At 47.4% G+C, this 19,859-nt stretch overlaps 1 protein-coding gene across 1 annotated transcript; it reads left to right on the top strand.

Moving 5' to 3' along the window:
- Positions 1-7,255: 7,255 nt before the first annotated feature.
- LOC137525699 (pneumococcal serine-rich repeat protein-like) lies at positions 7,256-12,606 on the top strand. Its single transcript, XM_068246860.1, has 2 exons — positions 7,256-8,087; positions 11,699-12,606. The coding sequence occupies exons 1-2, from the start codon at positions 7,373-7,375 to the stop codon at positions 12,286-12,288; spliced, it is 1,305 nt and encodes a 434-aa protein (XP_068102961.1). The 5' UTR covers positions 7,256-7,372; the 3' UTR covers positions 12,289-12,606.
- Positions 12,607-19,859: the final 7,253 nt, after the last annotated feature.

Below are 19,859 nucleotides of genomic sequence, written 5' to 3'. Positions count from 1 at the left end.
GATGAACAAAAACGCTCTAAGACCCGAAGGATAAAAACAAAAAGTTATTACATAACGTAATACTAATGATACCCAAGTAATTAAACAAGCTGTAAACTGTATTGTTCCCTTATGAATGTGTTGTAGTAAAATATGTTTGCCATGATGCACTGAGTTCTTATAAATTATCACACCTCATCTTTTGTTCACCTTATCTACATTATTTCTTATTTTCCTCTTACCAACATAATATTTTTTTGCAATATCCAGCAAGCACAACAAGTACTCAAAATATGGGAAAGTTAATATCAAAGTTAAGTTAATTATAATAAAATAAATAAACTTTTTAAAAAATGATATTTTTTTTGTTTTTATCTTGTTGCCAAAAATATATTTAATGGAAAAGAGCTATATTTTACCAAGAATCTAGCATATGTACTGTGGACCTGGAAGCCCCTGATGCCTCAACCACCGATCAGTCGGGCTGGTCGATTCGCCTGAGCGCTGGCCAAGAGCATCATTCTCTCCACTCATCATTCCCACCACTTGTCATTCCTCATATGCCTCTCTGTCAGTTAATCTCCCACCTCACAGCAACAGAACAGCAACCTGGCGACTAGCAACACGTCTGTAGAGCTTTCGCCCTGCATTGTTCAAGTCACTTTCCTTGTAATGTTACCAGAAGGATCGAGTCATAATTTCTGCTGGGCGACATGCCTTGACAAGTACAAGGCTTTACATTCTTAATTTGTCAATTTATCACAGATGGAGAAATCTTTACTGAAAGGTGAATCAGGTGGTCTCAGTTACACTTTAAATCAGAAACCAAACCCATGTTTTACTATACCCATAACAAGTGATGGGCCAAATATCAAATTTTGGGTTCGCGAGTTTCAAAGTTGAATTTTTCCAAGGTGAATTTTCAAAAAAATGTGTGAATTTGCAAATCTATGAATCTCCATAGACTTCAATGGGCAGGAGAATTTTAAAACTTACAAAGTGTAACAAACTTACCTGGTGTGGTCTCTGCAAGCTGCTCTGATTTGATCAAAGGCATCCCTGGCTTCCCTGTAGACGTGAATCAGAATGATGGCATCCCCGGCTCCCCTATGGATGTGGGTTGGCGTGTTGGTTCTGGCAGGACGCGCGCAGCTGGGAGCTGTCTTTATAGGCTGAGGAGGCGTGTCTGATGGGGTGTCAGCGGTGATGTCATCAGCTGACACCTTTTTGCAGGAGGTGCTGTCATTTCTGGGGGCTGGGCTTTTGCTCTGCCTCCTGGGTATTTAAGGCCAGAGTATTCACTTGCTCTTTGGCCTTGATACTAATCAGTTCGCTGGTTCTTGGCCTAGCTAATGTATTTGTGAGCTACATTTATATATTGAGCTACACAATATATATGCACTCTAGTCAGTCAGTCCAATTATCTTTGTAGTAATATATATTCGTAATATTATCATATCGTAATATTATATTGTAGTAACATCTCATTGTATATTTATCTGTGTACCGACCTCTTGCCTGCCTCTTGACCTTGCTCTTGTCTTGTCCTACTGCACCACTGCCATCTGATACACATGTTCGACTCGGCCTTTCCCTGACTTCGCTATTGTTGATCCTTCCAATATGACTGACATCTGACTTATGTGTATGACCCTGCCTGTTTATTGACTGTGATATTGCCTAGCTACTCTGTACTTCGTTACCTCTGACTCCGTGCACGACTACGGCCTGAACCTGACTACGCTTTACTCTCTACTGTTATGTATTATACCAGTTACGCTACTTCATCAGGTAAGAGTGTTAAAGCATAACCAAGAGCCCCTGTCACTGTTTTCCTGTTGTGTGCTGCAGCCCCTCTGTATTTATATATTTCTTATGGAGATTGGGGATCTCCAGTGCTGCATGCATGCTTTGCATAGTGTTGCATAAAATTTGGTTTGTGCTGCTCATCCCCTGATATATATTATTTTCCCCAGTGAGCGTGCATAACCACACCCATCTCTAGCACAGTTAAGCATATAAATGAGCGGTGCTCATAGTTCAGTTAGTAGCTAGTAGAAGGTGAGGTGTTTTTAATTGAATTTCTCCCATTTAGTTGACCCTTGGGCTTTTGGCATGGTTCCCACTAGAACGCTGATAAAAACTAGCATTTTTGCCTGGTTAGAGTAGGGCTCACCAGATTGGGGACACTTTGGCGTAGTTGGTGAGCTTAAACGCATTAAAGCGTAACCAAGAGCCCCTGTCACTGTTTTCCTGTTGTGTGCTGCAGCCCCTCTGTATCTATATACTTCATCAGGTATCAGCATGATACAAAGAGTGTTTCTGGCCACAAAAGCGATGGAAAAGTATAGATCATGTATAGATCATTTAGGTGTGATTAGTAGTAATAAAGTTATTGGTGAATAAATGGGAGCATTGCTGATATGTGAACATTTGTTTGGTCCTGAAGTGGTTAAACATCCGGCGTGTGTACATGTTGATCAGGAGCCGGGACAAGGTTCTCCAGCACCCAAGGCTGAGACACCAAAGCGCGCCCCTCCATCCCTCCCACCCCAGCTGTCACACACTGATTGCTATTAGACTAAGAGGCGCCACAGGGCCCACAACCTCCCCAACACCTTAATATCTAGTTATATGGCTTGCAGTCACTGCCATGTATTCCCTTTTCTTATTTCTTTCTGCTTCAAACACAATTAGGAATAACAGCTGAATGAATTCTGCGCCCCCTCCTACACTGCGCCCTGAGGCTGGAGCCTCTCCAGCCTATGCCTCGGCCCGGCCCTGAGGGGTACACCTGCTTCACACTGACAGACGAAACAGCACCTTTAACCACTTGCCGACCACCCACTACCTATGGGTGTCGGCAAAGTGGCACCCCCAGGACCGCGGAACGCCGATCGGCGGCGATACCTAGGGGACTGAATAGCCTGGGATCGCACGCAAAGATGCGCACGCATCCGCCGGCATTAGGCTCCGCCCACCTGCAATGTCAACCCACCGGCCAATTAGCAGCGCCGGAGAGTTGTTAACCCCCGATCTGTCGCTCACAAAGTGTATAATACACTTTGCTAAGCTAACAAATTGTATTATACAGGCTGATCGAGGGACCACCAGGGCAGGAGGCAGTCCTTCTGGTAAAAGCACACACACACACTGATCCTGCCCCCGCCCCCTGATTTCCCACAGCACCACTCAGGCCCCCCTCGATCACCACCTCAGACCACTGTTTGCACTTAATCACCCCCCTAATCACCCATCAGTCACTCCTTGTCACTATCTGTCAATGCTATATTTTAGATTAGGTCCTAAACTGCCCCCTGGGGGCTCCTGATCACCCCCCACACCCTCAGATCCTCCCCAGACCCCCCCCCCCAGACCCCCGCCTGTGTACTGTATACATCTATTCTCCCCTGTAATCACTGATCACCTGTCACACATGTGGTATCACCGTACTCAGGAGAAGTAGTATAATGTGTTTTGGGGTGTATTTTTACACATACCCATGCAGGGTGGGAGAAATATCTCTGTAAATTGACAATTGTATGTAAAAAAATCCAAAAAATCTCATTTACAGAGATATTTCTCCCACCCAGCATGGGTATGTGTAAAAATACACCCCAAAACACATTATACTATTTCTCCTTAGTACAACGATACCACATGTGTGACACCTTTTTGCAGCCTAGGTGCACTAAGGGGCCCAAAGTCCTATGAGCACCTTTAGGCTTTACAGGGGTGCTTACAATTTAGCACCCCCCAAAATGCCAGGACAGTAAACACACCCCACAAATCACCCCATTTTGGAAAGTAGACACCCCAAAGTATTCAGAGAGGGGCATGGTGAGTCCGTAGCAGATATAATTTTTTTTTGTCACAAGTTAGCAGAAATGAAAACTTTTTTTAATTTTTATTTTTTGGCACAAAGTGTCATTTTCCGCTAACTTGTGACAAAAAAATAAAATCTTCTATAAACTCACCATGCCTCTTAGTGAATACTTTGGGATGTCTTCTTTCCAAATTGGGTCATTTGGGGGTATTTATACTATCCTGGAATTCTAGCACCTCATGAAACATGACAGGTGTTCAGAAAAGTCAGAGATGCTTCAAAATGGGAAAATTCACTTTTTGCACCATAGTTTGTAAACGCTATAACTTTTACCCAAACCAATAAATATACACTTATTGGATTTTTTTTTATCAAAGACATGCACAATAAAGTTGGTCAAAAATGTATATAGAAATTTTACTTTAATTGAAAAATGTCAGCACAGAAAGTTAAAAAAATCATTTTTTTGACAAAATTCATGTCTTTTTTGATGAATATAATAAAAACTAAAAATCACAGCAGCAATCAAATAGCACCAAAAGAAAGCTGTATTAGTGACAAGAAAAGGAGGTAAAATTCATTTAGGTGGTAGGTTATATGACCGAGCAATAAACCATTAAAGGTAAGGCAAGGAAGGCCGCAATAGCAGTATAGGGGGTGCTATTGTGGCTGGGAACGCGAAGAATCACTCGTGTTCCCAGCCTGTCGGCCGGTGACGGCGAAACCGGAAGTTGCCGCCAACAGGTCCAGGAGCTTTGGAGCGGGGCTGCGAGGGCACCGATCAGCTGCAGGGGGCTGAGGGAAGCCCCAGGTGAGTTAAACTCATTTTTTCCCCTGACTTAAGGTTACCTTTAAAGCTGCAGTGTTCTGAATGGAAAAAAAAGTGTCTGGTCATTAAGGGGTTTCAAGACTGCAGTCCTTAAGTGGTTAATGCACCACAGTCTGCAAACAACCACAAAGACCTTTAGTGATTACATCAGCTGAGCAATGAGCATATCTTTGTTTTTACTAGTTGATACCTCCAGGACTTAAAGAGAATCTGTACTCTAATATTCTTACAATAAAAAGCATACCATTCTATTCATTATTTTCTCCTGTGCCCCTCTGTGCTGTTTCTGCCACTCTCTGCTGCAATCCTGGCTTGTAATTAACAGTTTTAGGCAGTGTTTACAAACAAACTAACCAGCTTCTAATAGGCTCAGCTAAGCATAGTGTGTGAGTCATTCAGAGTTTGCAGGGGGCCTGCAGAGGGTGTGTATCGCTTCTACCAATCACAAGCAGCCCTGCACATTCCACACAATCAAGCCTTAGCCCGACAAACAGGACAGAGGAAAGATACATTGATTTGTTACAGAGTCAGTGCAGTTAGGAAAGACTGCAGTAAGCCAGAGCAGATTAGAACAGGCATAGGAACTTATAGGATAGAAGAACTAAGGCTGAAAAATTTGTTACAGAGTCTCTTTAAATGTTAGTCCTCTTGGCGGAATTCTTTGTGTAGTGGTGTGTAGTGGCCACCGTGGTTGTGCACACAATCGTGGGAGTGCAGGCAATCATGGTTTTCAAGCCCCTATGGTCTGGATGAGGTAGTTCAATGACAGTTAAGTGACCAAAAAAAACACTGACTCTGCAATGAGGCGATATATAGGGGGCAGTAGTGGATACTAGATACCAGTAGTGGTGTGAAGGTGGGTTATGGTCGTGCACTACTAGGACCAGCAGACCTGTCTCTTACAGCACTGAGGTTTTACACAGGGGCCAGTGGATACTAGATGCCAGTAGTGGTGTGAAGGATTTTTGGGTTACGGTCGGTGCACTACTAGGACCAGCAGACATGTCTCCAACTGCTAACTTGTGCACTGGCCACAGAAAACAATACCATAGCAAGAAAAGCAATGTATCAGCCCTACGAAGGGCTTAGCTGTTCAGGACAATGTGGTAGCAGTAAGAATCTACACTGAGAGGACACATAACACAGGCCTACCTAACTCTCTCCCTGTCAGCAACACACTGTCCCTTCTCTCACTAAGACAGCAGACACAGAATGAGTCTAAGATGGCTGCCATCCTGGATTTTTTATACGGAGGTGGGGGCTCCAGGAGGAGTGCTTTGGCTGCCATGGGTCTGCTGACTGTGAGGTGAGGGGTCAAAGTTTAGCTCAATGATGATGTATAGGGGGCGAATCAAATCAACCAAGTATTCGCCTGAGGAGACGAATGCGAATATGTGATCTTTGCTGCAAATTATTCGCCTGGCGAATACTTACGCCCATCTCTGCCCATAACATGTGAATTGTTTTACTGTATTTTTTCAGCAAATAAGGCACACATTTTCTCCCCAAAAATGGGGAGAAAAAGTCCCTGCATCTTATATTCCAAATACAGGGAGTCCCTGGCTTATGAACGCCCCCTGATATGAACCGCTGACGTGCCATAACGCCGGGAACTCCCTTTATTCTTCCCATATCCTCCCCTCTCCCTGCTCCCCCCAGTGTGTCTCTCGCCCTCTCCCCTGTGGCTCCCACTCTCTCCATGGGTCCCGCTCCCCCGCTGCGGCAGCTTGCCTCACTTCATCCAGTGGCTCCTGCGTTAAACACAGACCTCTCTTCTCCTTTGCTTTTCCCCTTGTGCCAGCTTCTGCAGATCGCGTCATTAGCAGAAGCGAGCACTAGGGAAGCCAAGCAGGAGAGGAGAGGTCTGTGATCACCGTGGGAGACACTGGATGAGGTGAGCCAAGCTGCCACTGGGGGGAGGTGGGAGCCATGGGAGGGGGGGGGCAAGGGGGGAGCAGGAGACATGTGAAGTGGAGCAGAGGGAAAAGGAGGACAGGGAAAGACAAATGGGCAGACAAAGAAGGACACACTGGGACTGAAGGGGGCAGACGGAGACACACTGTGGACACATGTGGGACAGAAGGGGACAAACTGGGGACAGAAGAAGACACACTGGGGAGCAAAGGGGACACATGGGGGATACAGGAGGACACAACAATTGGGGGAGAACAGGTACAAGACTCTCCTGAAACTTGGACGCACCAGGTTTAGTATATATATTTTTCCCTGGTTTTTGCCCTCTAAACTTGGATGCGTCTTATTTTCCGGAGCGTCTTATATGCTGAAAAATACAGTAAACTCATGGTTAACATTAATCCTTACACATTTTATTGCTGTCAGGTAGGATTATATTGTAATATTAGGCACATACATCCCTTTTTCTCTGCGGTTTAGATTTATGATTTATGATTCTATGATTTAGATTTATGACTCTATTTCACCTTCAGTTTCACATTATTTTTCTAAAGAACGGTTCAGAATGGGGCCGGGAACTGTAGTGCAGCGGAGTGTGCAGGGCCCCCACATGATAGGGTAGCTTTACTGGTGGGAAAGGGTTAAGTTTTGGGTGGGGAGGAGCAGGGGTTCCCGGGCTTTGGAGCTGTCAAGGGGGGTGGAGAAAAGTTAATAAAAGAAAGGGGCGGAGTCTGGCCCTCTCAGCGTGCGTAGGAGAGAAGCTGAGAGAAGCTGTGTGCTGTCTGCTGTCTGCCCGCTGCCTACCTCGCTGTTTCCCTGCCAAGATGGAAGGATTGGAGGACTTGCTGGCTCGAGTCAGGGAGGAGGCGACGACCAGGGGTCCGACCTGGGTCCAGGTACAGCTGGCAGCCATGGCCCCCAGCACATCCAGTCAGCCTGCGGGGGCGAAGAGGAAGTCCAGGCCGCCCGAGCGGCTTAGCCCAGACCCCCACGCCAGACAGAGACGCAACGGGAGCCCCCACGGGGACCCTCCAGCCCCCCCCGCTAAGCGGGCATCCGCATCAGCTAGCGGGGCAGCTGGGAGGAATCCGCATGCAGGACGGGGCTCTTCCGGCGGTGCGACATCCGCAACCGAGGCCTCCGCACCGCCGGCGACATCTTCCGGATCCAACACGGCCCTTGGTACCCGCTCTGCTCAGCGGGCCAAGCAGGCCCAGCGCACGAACACTGCCACGACGGGCGCCGCCTCTGCCCAGGACACGGCGGCGGCCCAGGCTCCAAGTAAGGGGGGCAAGAGTTCCGCCAAGCAAAAGAAGAAGGGGGGGTCAGCCGGGCCCTCCAGAAAACAGAGCCAAAGGGGAGCTTCCGGGAGCAACAGCAGATCTGGGCAGCAAGAGGACACCCGCAGCACCGCACACCCCATCCCCAGCCTGGAACCGGGATCGGCATCAGAGGTTGAATCGCTGGCCGGGGAGGAGATACCAGAGGCGACAGGATCAGGACTGACGGCTGTACAGGACGCCGGTCCGGCGCAGCCAGGTGAGGCCAATCCCCTTATCACAATTGCCAATTGGTTGTTGGGGGCGGTTGGGGGGTTACAGGGTGCAGGGGGAGGTGGGCATTTGGGAGCCTTGCCGCTGGCAGGGCGCCCGCGTCAGGCACACTCAGAGGTAGAACCAGGCTTTGAGGGAACCAGGGGGGACTCTGCACCTAGTGTATCGTCCCCTCCAGCTGGGGTATGGTCCCCACTTCCTCAGTCGGCTCCACAGGTCGTTGCGACCCTCAGCCCCCCTGCCCTCACGATTGCAACCCCAGGTCTTGCGCTGGCGTCCCCCCCACCTGGGCAGCAATACGCTGGGGTGGTTAACACATTGGGGGGGGTGCCCCCGGGACAGGACGGATTGCAGGTTCCAGCGGTTATGCCTGTAGGTGGGTCAGCTGTATCGGGGGACACCGGGATGGTGCGCTTGGCGGATGCTGCGCACGCTGAGATGTATGTGTGCTTTATTGGGCGGCTAGGGTCGCATTTAAAACAGGAGGTGAAAGAGCGCATATGAAGGGGTGAGTATGTGGAGATTTTCTCACTCCTGCCACTAGAAAAGTTTAACTTAGACAAGGGAAAGCCAGACGAGAAAAAGAGGGAGGAGGAACGGCGCTATCGCTTGATACCGCGCACTTTCCAAAACTGGTTCCAAGCGTTCTCAATTTTGGCAAGTGTCATCGGGGAGAGACAGCCGGAACATTGCTCGGCATTGTTCGGGTATATGGATTCGATCGGTGAGGCACAGCGGTCGTACGGCGGCAATGCATGGTTGCGGTACGACGAGCTCTTCCGGCAAAGTAAGGCAGTTAGACCCGCAGTGCGTTGGGATCACCAGGACATTCACTCATGGATGCGCTTGATGATCCCGACAAGGGGACCGCAGTCCTTTCTCGGTCAGGCCGGAGGCGCAACAACAGCCGGACAGCGGACCGAGAAAGGAAAAGGTGTCTGTTGGCAGTTCAACGAAGGATCCTGCCGTTTTGGACACTCGTGCCGATTCAAGCATGAGTGTTCCGGCTGCGGGGGGTCACATGCTGCGACAAGATGCTTTAAAAAGAAGGGAAAGTCCTTCGACTTTACTTCAAAGAGGGACGACGCCAGTGAAGCTGCACGAGATGGAGCCGTTCCTAAATAGATATCCGAGGCCAGAGGTGGCAGAATTTTTGCGTAAGGGTTTTAGCGTTGGTTTTGTTATTCCGAGTTGTTGTCAATTGCCAGCCCGCGGGCCAGTTAGGAACTTAAAATCTGCTAACGAGCTCCCAGAGGTAGTTACCTGCAAGATAGAAAAGGAGATAGCGGCGGGTCGCCTTGCGGGCCCTTTCTCTAACTGTCCTTTGGAGAATTTGGTAGTATCCCCATTGGGGGTGGTACCAAAGAAGGAGCCAGGGGCCTTTCGGATGATACACCACTTGTCATTCCCGCGGGGTTTTTCGGTGAATGATGGGATCGCGGACGCAGAGGTGTCCGTGGTATACACATCGTTCGACGTGGCCTTGGGGTGGGTTAGACGCTTGGGTATTGGTTCCTTGTTAGCCAAAACGGACATCGAAGCAGCTTTTAGATTGCTACCTGTCCACCCGGAAAGTTTCCGCTTGCTCGGTTGTGTCTGGAAGGGTGAGTATTTTGTGGACAAATGCCTCCCTATGGGTTGCTCCATCTCATGCGCGTACTTCGAGAAATTTGCTGGTTTCCTGGAGTGGGTGGTGAGAGACATGTCAGATGTACAGTCGATCATCCATTACCTTGATGACTTCCTCTTTATGGGACCGGCGGGTTCCCCTGATTGCGCGTATGCGCTGGCCACTATGCGACACGCATGCGGGCGATTCGGGATCCCTCTCGCGGAAGACAAAACGGAGGGCCCGACGACATCCCTGAAATTCTTGGGTATCACCATTGACACCCTAAGGATGGAATGTCGTTTGCCAGATGACAAGGTGACTGATTTGAAGGACACGATTGCGTCGGTAATTCTGGCCAAGAAACTCACATTGAGAGAAATGCAATCCTTGTTAGGTAAATTGAATTTCGCCTGCAGAATTATGCCCATGGGGCGGATATTCTGCAGGCGCTTGTCCTTGGCAACAGCAGGAAAAACCGCGCCGCACCATCGCATTCGTCTGAATGCGGAGTTGCGAGCAGACCTGCGAGTGTGGTCTGTTTTTCTGAGCGACTTCAACGGGAGATCTCTTTGGTTACAGGAGGTGGTGAGCAACTTTGATTTGGAACTCTTCACTGACGCTTCTGGAGCACACGGTTTCGGTGCATTCCTGGCGGGTAAGTGGTGCGCTGCCCATTGGGATGAATCGTGGGTGGAGGCGGGGTTTACATCTAATCTGGTCCTGCTAGAATTGTTCCCTATCGTGGTAGCGGTGCGTTTGTGGGGGCGTCAACTGTCCAACAGGCGCATCAGGATTAACTGCGATAATATGGGAGTAGTGGAAGCGATTAACCACTTCTCTGCGTCGTCCCCCCCTGTTATATGTTTGATGCGGCAGTTGGTGTTGGAGTGCTTGCGTTTGAACATATATGTTTTTGCTGTGCACATTCCTGGGGTTGAGAATGTCATCGCTGACGCGTTGTCTCGATTCCAGTGGGACAGGTTCCGGGCGGCGGCCCCAATGGCGGAGGAGTGTGGGGTGCCCTGTCCAGTGTCGATGTGGGGAGTTCCATTCGGGCGGTCTCCCAGTTGATCAGCAGATCCCTTTCGGAATCATCATGGGCGGCGTACACGGCTGTATGGAACACGTGGGACGCCTTGATGACCCAGGTGGGAGGCTGTCATTCTGACGATGACAGGCTTGGTTTATTATTGTATTTTGTGGGAAACAGTTACTCGGAAGGTGTGTCAGTGTCGGCCATGAATAAAAAGGTTGCAGCGCTGGCTTTCTGGTTTAAGTTACGAGGGTTTCAGGATGTAACGAAAGATTTCAGGGTCAGGCAGGCATTGAAGGGTTACAGAGCGGGTGGGGTGCAACGAGATTCCAGGCGCCCGGTAACATTTGAACTGTTGGGTAAACTGGTGGGAGCCCTCAGCTGCCTCTGCGCATCGGAATACGAGGCTAGTTTATTTAAGACTGCATTCACCCTGTCCTTTTTCGGAGCATTTAGAGTAGGCGAGCTGGTTAGCCCAAATAAGCACAGAGTGGGAGGCATCCTGGCCCCGGACGTCGCGTTACAGGAGGATTCGGTTAGCATATTGCTTAGGCGTTCAAAAACGGACCAGGCAAGCAAGGGACGTTCGGTCTACCTGTTCCGCATAGGTGGCCCTCTCTGCCCGCGGGCTGCGGTTGAGTCGTTTATGGCAATTAGACCCCCAGGAGCTACAGCCTTCTTAGCGCATGCGGATGGTATCCCTCTGACCAGATTTCAATTCACGGCCATATTTCGCAAGTGTTTTTTACCCCCGGCCGAGTTTGCCTCCCACTCTTTTAGAATCGGGGCAGCTACTGAAGCATCGCGATGGGGGTTGAGTGAAGAGGTGATTAAAAAAATTGGGAGATGGGAGTCTGTCAGGTTTAGGTCCTATATCCGCCCACATTTAGTTTAGGTTAGGGCCGGGGTTTTTTGTGGATTAGCATTCTGTAGTTTGTTTTGTTCATTTCAGGTGCGCAGACCCTGGTCTGGATACTTGGACATTCTTATGTTGCATGGGGAGCCAAACGGGCCGACATGAGACCGGAAGGTCGGCAGCTTGGCTTTCCGCGAGACCAGGTTTGTATCAGGTGGCTAGGTTTCCCGGGGATGGTCTGGTCAAGGGTCCTACCCGAGTTACACAGGTTTGCTAGGCTCGACAGAGCCCCTGATATATTGGTCCTGCACGTGGGGGGCAATGATCTGGCTTCCAGATCCACCAGGGTCATTTGTAAAGATATTAAATTCGACTTTTTAAGGATCAGGTCGTTTTTTCCCAGCACGATTGTAGTATGGTCGGACGTGGTGGCTCGCACCACGTGGAGATTGGCCCGGTCGGTTCAAAAAATCAACAAGGCCAGGGTAAAACTCAACAAGGAGGTGTCCAAGTACGTGATTAGGAATGGGGGCCTGGCCATCAGACATAGGGAATTAGAGGAGGACATTCTCCTATTTTTGAGGAGGGACGGAGTGCACTTAAATGCAATTGGGACGGATCTTTGGGCCCTAGGAATTGAAGAAGGGATTGAGAGAGCCTTGAGGTTGGGGGCCTCGCAGGCATAAGGAGTCATGCCAGCTTGTGGTGGAGGGGTAGGGGGCTCCGGAGGTGGGATCTATTTGTCGGGGGATTTGCCGCAGGGCAAATTCCGGAGGGTTACGGATCGTCGGTGATTACCAACCAGGTGGGCATGCAGCTGTCCCCGAACCGGCGAACGCGGTGGGGGCCGGTCACAAGGCTGCATGCCAGGTTCAAGCTTTTGTTTTTAGAGGTACCTCCGGACCCCTTACCTCAGCTCTCTTGGAAACGTTAATTTAAGATGTTTTCTATGTTTTTGTTTACTTTGGTGGTGTTAAATAAATGGGCTGCTTTGGCCTTAATTTATCCAAATGCCGAGGTAGTCCGTGTGTTTTTTGTAGTGTTAAGAGGGCAGGGTGGGGGGTAATTGGGGGTTCAAGGTTTTAAGGGTATAAGCTATACCTCTATCAAGAATGGGGCCGGGAACTGTAGTGCAGCGGAGTGTGCAGGGCCCCCACATGATAGGGTAGCTTTACTGGTGGGAAAGGGTTAAGTTTTGGGTGGGGAGGAGCAGGGGTTCCCGGGCTTTGGAGCTGTCAAGGGGGGTGGAGAAAAGTTAATAAAAGAAAGGGGCGGAGTCTGGCCCTCTCAGCGTGCGTAGGAGAGAAGCTCCCTCCCTCCCTCCCTGTCATGTTACTGTGTTCTTTTCTTTAGGTGGAGTTTTCTGTCATTGCAGCCGGAGGGGTAGGGGGCTCCGGAGGTGGGATCTATTTGTCGGGGGATTTGCCGCAGGGCAAATTCCGGAGGGTTACGGATCGTCGGTGATTACCAACCAGGTGGGCATGCAGCTGTCCCCGAACCGGCGAACGCGGTGGGGGCCGGTCACAAGGCTGCATGCCAGGTTCAAGCTTTTGTTTTTAGAGGTACCTCCGGACCCCTTACCTCAGCTCTCTTGGAAACGTTAATTTAAGATGTTTTCTATGTTTTTGTTTACTTTGGTGGTGTTAAATAAATGGGCTGCTTTGGCCTTAATTTATCCAAATGCCGAGGTAGTCCGTGTGTTTTTTGTAGTGTTAAGAGGGCAGGGTGGGGGGTAATTGGGGGTTCAAGGTTTTAAGGGTATAAGCTATACCTCTATCATGATTCCCTTGAATGTTACTTTATGCTGCTGTTCATTTCAATTTTTGAAATATGTTTTAAACAAGTCCTGATAAGTTACTGTTTCTGTAACTTATTTGTATTAATTCTGCAGTCATCTGTTTATACCTCCATTCTTTGATATGTGTATATATTGAGCTATAAGACTTGTAAAATTTGTCATCTTCATTAGGCATTCCTATGTGACATTATATACCTAGCTTATATTTATGCATATGAGTTTTAGTGCATTCATTACTTGCCATTTTATTCAAATATCCATGTGAGGCAAACTGTATTCTGTTCATTAGGATTTTAATGGCACATAATTTGTCCTTTAATACTTTGTAATGTGAACTTATTTCACCTTAGTAATATTTTATAATGTGGCCCATAAGAGCAGCACATCACAACCGCTTGGTAAAGTTAGGACAGTATAATAGGGATTCTGACTGCTTACTACGAGTATTGAGTTTGCTTTTTTTCACTGAATAATGTCCTGAAGACTTAAGCTGCCTATTTACTATGCGTGTACCTGCAACTTTCCACAACTGTTCTCCTACACTTAACCAACCACTTAAGGACCACGGGCTTAAACCCCCCCCCCCTAGTGACCGGGCCATTTTTTACAATTCAGCACTGCACAGCTTTAACGGTTTATTGCTCGGTCATACAACTTACCACCCAAACAAATTTGACTTCCTTTTTTTGTCACCAATAGAGATTTCTTTTAGTGCTATTTGATTGCTGCTGCGATTTTTTGTTTTTATTATATTCATCAAACAAGACAGGGAATTTTGTAAAAAAAAATGATATTTAAACCACTTTGTCCTCCTTGATGTAGTTCTACGTTAAGGAGGACATGTGCGCTCCCACACGCTCCCGTGGCCGATCACGCACGTGCACGCACGCTCCCGGCTGTGGATTCGTTATCCCAGGAATCAATGAATCGGGCCATGGTGCCCAATCACTAATTCCTCTCCCCCGCAGAAAAAGTGACAGCTTCTCTCCGAAGCTTCGCTTTTTCTGACTCGTATGTCCCTCTAAGCGTACACTGGGTGGAGCAGCGGGGGGATTTGGCAGTTAAAAACTCACCTTCCATTCAGATCAATGCAGCACAGCCTCCATCTTCTTCCCACTTCCTCCCACCGGCGTCCGTCGCCTTAACTACAGCACCCCCTGTGATCACGTGACCAATGTCATCACAGGGGGCACTGTAACCAAGGTGACGGACGCTGGGGGAGGAAGTTGGAAGAAGATGGAGGCTGTGCCTGTGTCGATCCGAATGGAAGGTAAATTTTTAATTGCCCGCTCCCCCCGCCTCCCCGCCTATCTAACCTATACTGGGGGAAGCTAACTATCTAAGCTATACTGGAATCACCTACCTATCTAATCTATACTGGGGGCATCTATCTATATAACCTACACTGGGGGAAGCTACCTATCTAATCTATACTGTGGAAAGCTATCTATCTAATCTATACTGGGGGAAGCTACCTATCTAATCTATACTGGGGGAAGCCACCTATCTAATCTATACTGGGGGAAGCTACCTATCTAACCTATACTGGGGGAAGCTACCTAGCTAATCTATACTGGGGGAAGCTACCTATCTAATCTATACTGTGGAAAGCTACCTATCTAATCTATACTGGGGGAAGCTACCTATCTAATCTATACTGGGGAAAGCTACCTATCTAACCTATACTGGGGGAAGCTACCTATGCAATCAATACTGGGGGAAGCTACCTATCTAATCTATACTGGGGAAAGCTACCTATCTAACCTATACTGGGGGAAGCTACCTATGCAATCAATACTGTAGAAGCTACCTAGCTAATCTACACTGGGGGAAGCTACCTATCTAACCTATACTGCAAGAAGCTACCTATCTAACCTATGCTCAAATCACCTACCTATGTAACCTATAGTAGGGCATCTATCTATGTAATCTATACTGGGGAAGCTATCTATCTAACCAATACTGAGGGAAGCTACCTATCTAACCTATACTGAGGGAAGCTACCTATCTAACCTATACTCGAATCACCTACCTATCTAACCTATACTGGGGCATCTATCTGTCTAATCTATACTGGGGGAAGCTACCTATCTAATCTATACTGCGGGAAGCTACCTATCTAACCTATACTGAGGGCATCTATCTATCTATCTATCTATCTATCTATCTATCTATCTATCTATCTATCTATCTATCTATCTATCTATCTATCTAACCTATACAGGGGGCATCTATCTATCTAACCTATACAGGGGGCATCTATCTATATCTATCTATCTATCTATCTATCTATCTATCTATCTATCTATCTATCTAACCTATACTGGGGGCATCTATCTATCTATCTAACCTATACTGAGTGGTACCTACCTATCTAACCTATACTGGGGGCACCTATCTATCTAACCTATACAGGGGGCATCTATCTATCTAACCTATACAGGGGGCATCCATCTATCTATCTATCTATCTATCTATCTAACCTATACTGGGGGCATCTATCTATCTAACCTATACTGAGTGGTACCTACCTATCTAACCTATACTGGGGGCACCTATGTATCTAACCTATACTGGGGGCATCTATCTATCTAACCTATACTGGGGGCACCTACCTATCCAACCTATACTGGGGGCACCTACCTACAGTATCTAACATATACTGGAGGCACCTACCTACATATCTAACCTATACTGGGGGAAGCTACCTATCTAATCTATACTGTAGAAAGCTACCTATCTATCTAACCTATACTGGAATCACCTACCTATCTAACTTATACTGGGGGCATCTATCTATATAACCTACACTGGGGTAAGCTACCTATCTAATCTATACTGGGGGAAGCTACCTATCTAATCTATACTGGGGGAAGCTACCTATCTAACCTATACTGGAGTCACCTACCTATCTAACCTATACTGAGGGGTATCTACCTATCTAACCTATACTGGGGGCATCTATCTTTCTAACCCAGGGGTAGGGAACCTATGGCTCGGGAGCCATATGTGGCTCTTTTGATGGCTACATCTGGTTCACAGACAAATCAGTAGGCGTTGATTCACAAAGCTACACTGCTCAAGCAGTGCAGCTTAGTTTGGCAGCACAAGTAACATTTTCAAAGTAGGCACGCTACTGCTGTGGCGTGCACTACTAACTTACTTGCCCTCCCCCCAAAACGAACAGCCGCTCCAATTGTCCCACTCTGGGCCCTGTCAGGTCCAGTGATTTTGTAGGATGAGATCCCCACACTTTGGGCCAATAGGCTGCCTGTCACTTTACAGGCAGCCTATTGGGCCAAAGTGCGGGGATCTCGTCCTACAAAGCAGGGGCGTAGCAATAGGGGGTGCAGAGGTAGCGACCGCATCGGGGCCCTTGGGCCAGAGGGGCCCCGAAGGGTCCACCCTCTATCACAGTATTAGCTCTCTATTGGTCCTGTGCTGGTAATAATCACTTCTATAGATACTTTGAATAGTAGTAATCCTTAACACACTGTTCCCCAACCCCTTCTTGCTCCTCTGACACTATAGTTGCCATTGGCAGGTTTTGGTGCACAGTATCAATTGTTATGTATAGAGTGCTTGGGGGGGCCCCATGTAAAACTTGCACCAGGGCCCACAGCTCTTTAGCTACGCCACTGCTACAAAGTTAATCAACCCCCAAGTCAGCTAGCTAATTGTACAAGCTGTTAGTCGGTATGTCTCCTGCCCGGCTCTCAGGAAAATTGCTGATGTTGCTGAAACCTAAGAGGAGCTGAAGACGAGTCTGACACTGCCGCTGCCTGGTGGCTCAACTGTATACACATCACCATAGCAACAGGGACGTGAGCCCTCTGGTGCACATGCGCACCTTCCCAGTTTGAAACATATTGTATGGCTCTCAGAAAATGTCCCAGCCCAGCAAAGCACCCAGTAAGTCACCTAGCAAAGCCAGGCTAGCTCAACATCACTGCCAGCCAAGCTGGCACAGCATCACCATCAGCAATGCCAGCACAGCATCACCAGCCAGGCTATCAAAGCATAGCATAACCACCAGCCAGGCAGCCCAGCATAACTGCCAGATGAGTACAGCACACAGGCCAGCCAGCCAGCCAAAGACAAGACAGAAGCCAAGTGAGGGGCTTATCTATGTGAATACTGCCTATTGAATATATTTAAGTTATGCCACTTCTATGTTCATGTACATTTGGCCCCACCTATGACCACATCCACTTTCTACAGCATGACCACGTCCATTATTCCCTCTTGGTGCCCAGGGGTGCCCTGGATATCCCAGGGACCTAGAAATGCTCCTGTTGGAGAGAGCAGTGTGTATTTTTGCAATTTTCAATTGGTTTGTGCTAATTTGAGACTCATTGTACCTGTGATTGATAGCTTTGTGATTCAGTTTGAGGTTTAGAATCCTAATTATTTGCTTTTTCGATTCAGTTAGAGAGTAAGCTTACTGAACTAGTGTAGTGAAGTGATGGTATGTAGTCAGGGGTAGTTTAGAGTCAGGGGTTTCCTTCATTAGTAGTTATAGTCTAGGGATAGGGAAGGGACTTAGTTTGTGACTGAGTTAGCCGAGTTAATAGTCTGTACCCTGCTATTGTTTTATGCTGGGAACACACAATACTTTTTTTGTGGTCGATTCTCCACGCTATCGATTTACCATTCGATTCTCTGCTCGACTCTCTTATCTTACACTCGGTTTTCTTATCTTTTTTCCATTCAAATCTATGAAAAATCGAGCGGAAAACAATCGAGCGGAGAATCAGACTTAACGGAATTTATCAATCGGAGACATCTATCGGAACAATTCTAAAAAATTAAACACGTGTTCCCAACATTAGACAGTTAGTACTAGTAGTAGCAGCAGTAGTCACAGTCACTCACTAGTCAGTGTGTGTCACTCAGTATAGTTATTTCTGAGCTACTGTAACAAACTTACCTGGTGTTGTCTATGGAGGCTGCTCTGAGCAGCTGGAGGAAGCTTCCTCTTCCTCTTTGGTCGGTCGCATCCCCGGTTCCCCTGTAGACGTGAGTCAGCATGTCAACCTGTTGTTTCTGGCAGTCTCTGTAGGAGGACGTGCACAGCTCAGAACTGCCTTTATAGGTTAAGGAGGCGTGTCTGAAGTGTGTGTCTGATTCCTGCTGTCAGCTGACACTTGCTGCAGGGATGTTGCTGATTGGTCTGATTTTCCTGGGGGCTTGGTCTGTGCTCTATTCCTAGTATATAAACCCTGGGCATTCAGTTACTCGCTGTCCGTTATAGCTTTCAGTTCTCTTGCTTTACTACTTAGTCTAGTTAAAGTTCCGGAGAGCTACATTTCATATATTGCGCATTAGCATGATATATATGTACTCTAGACAGTCAGTATTGTATCATTGTAATACTGTATATTGTTCTGTGTATCAACCTTTGCCTGGCTCTTGACCTCGAATCTGCCTAGCCCCTCTGTATTACACAGATCTGATATCTGTGTATGACTCGGCCTTTCCCACTGGACAAATCTTAGGTTTTATTCCAATTGTTCATTGAGACCCATAAGAACCAGAGTTTTTAGAGTTTGGATCCAAAACATTTCCCTATTTTTAAGGGTTTAAATTGCGTTTGGTGTTCTGGGATTTATGGCTTCTAATGGCATCCTCTCTCCTTGATAAAGCAGGGTGACGCCCGCGGAACTAGTTGGATCTTGTCCTCTGAGGGGATTCCTTGTTCCCTGCTGTGCTGCTGAGATTGACCTTATCATTTTTTGGGCTAAGTATCTCCTATATTTTTGCACTACTCCACTTTATGCTCTCTTCTCCTATGGGCTGCTCCTTTGCCTCAATTTTCTACCAGGCATCCTCTTATCACTATTAAAGTGAACCTCCAGACTAAAAATCGACTCAGCAGTACTGAAAAGGCCTGGTGTTTCTTTAACAGTTTCACAGCGTCAGAACTTTGTTTCTCTTATACAAGCCTCATTTTTAGCTGCACAGAGGAAAACTGCCCGGGCAGTTTTCCCCTTATGCTGTGCAAAGCATGATGGGATTTCTGATGTTGTTGTTCTCATTATGCTGTTTTGGTGCAATTTTTTTTTTTACATTTTGAATTTGACATTTGAAGCCTAGTGTGTGTAGCTGGGAGGGGTTATCAGGACACAGGACAGTTGGAACTGTGTCTCATGCTCCCTGTCACCTCCTTTCAACCAAAAAGATGGCTGCCATCATGACAAAGATGGCAGCCCCCATGAATCAAAAACATTTGCCTGTTCTTTTAAAACAGGGTGGGTAAGAGATTATATCACCTATCTATTCTAATTAACATAACTAATGTAACTTAATAACAGTATGCTTGTTTAGGCTTAAGTCCCCTTTAATATTGTATATCTGGATAGCAATTGAGTACTTTATTTTTATATATGTGACATTTATTTATGTGTGTTTTTTTTTTTTTTCTTTAAGATAAGATTTTATTGCACAGGTGTTGTTTAT

The sequence above is a fragment of the Hyperolius riggenbachi genome, chromosome 7 (genome assembly GCF_040937935.1).
Source record: "Hyperolius riggenbachi isolate aHypRig1 chromosome 7, aHypRig1.pri, whole genome shotgun sequence".
NCBI lineage: Eukaryota > Metazoa > Chordata > Amphibia > Anura > Hyperoliidae > Hyperolius > Hyperolius riggenbachi.
This window is presented reverse-complemented; position numbering and strand designations above follow the sequence as displayed.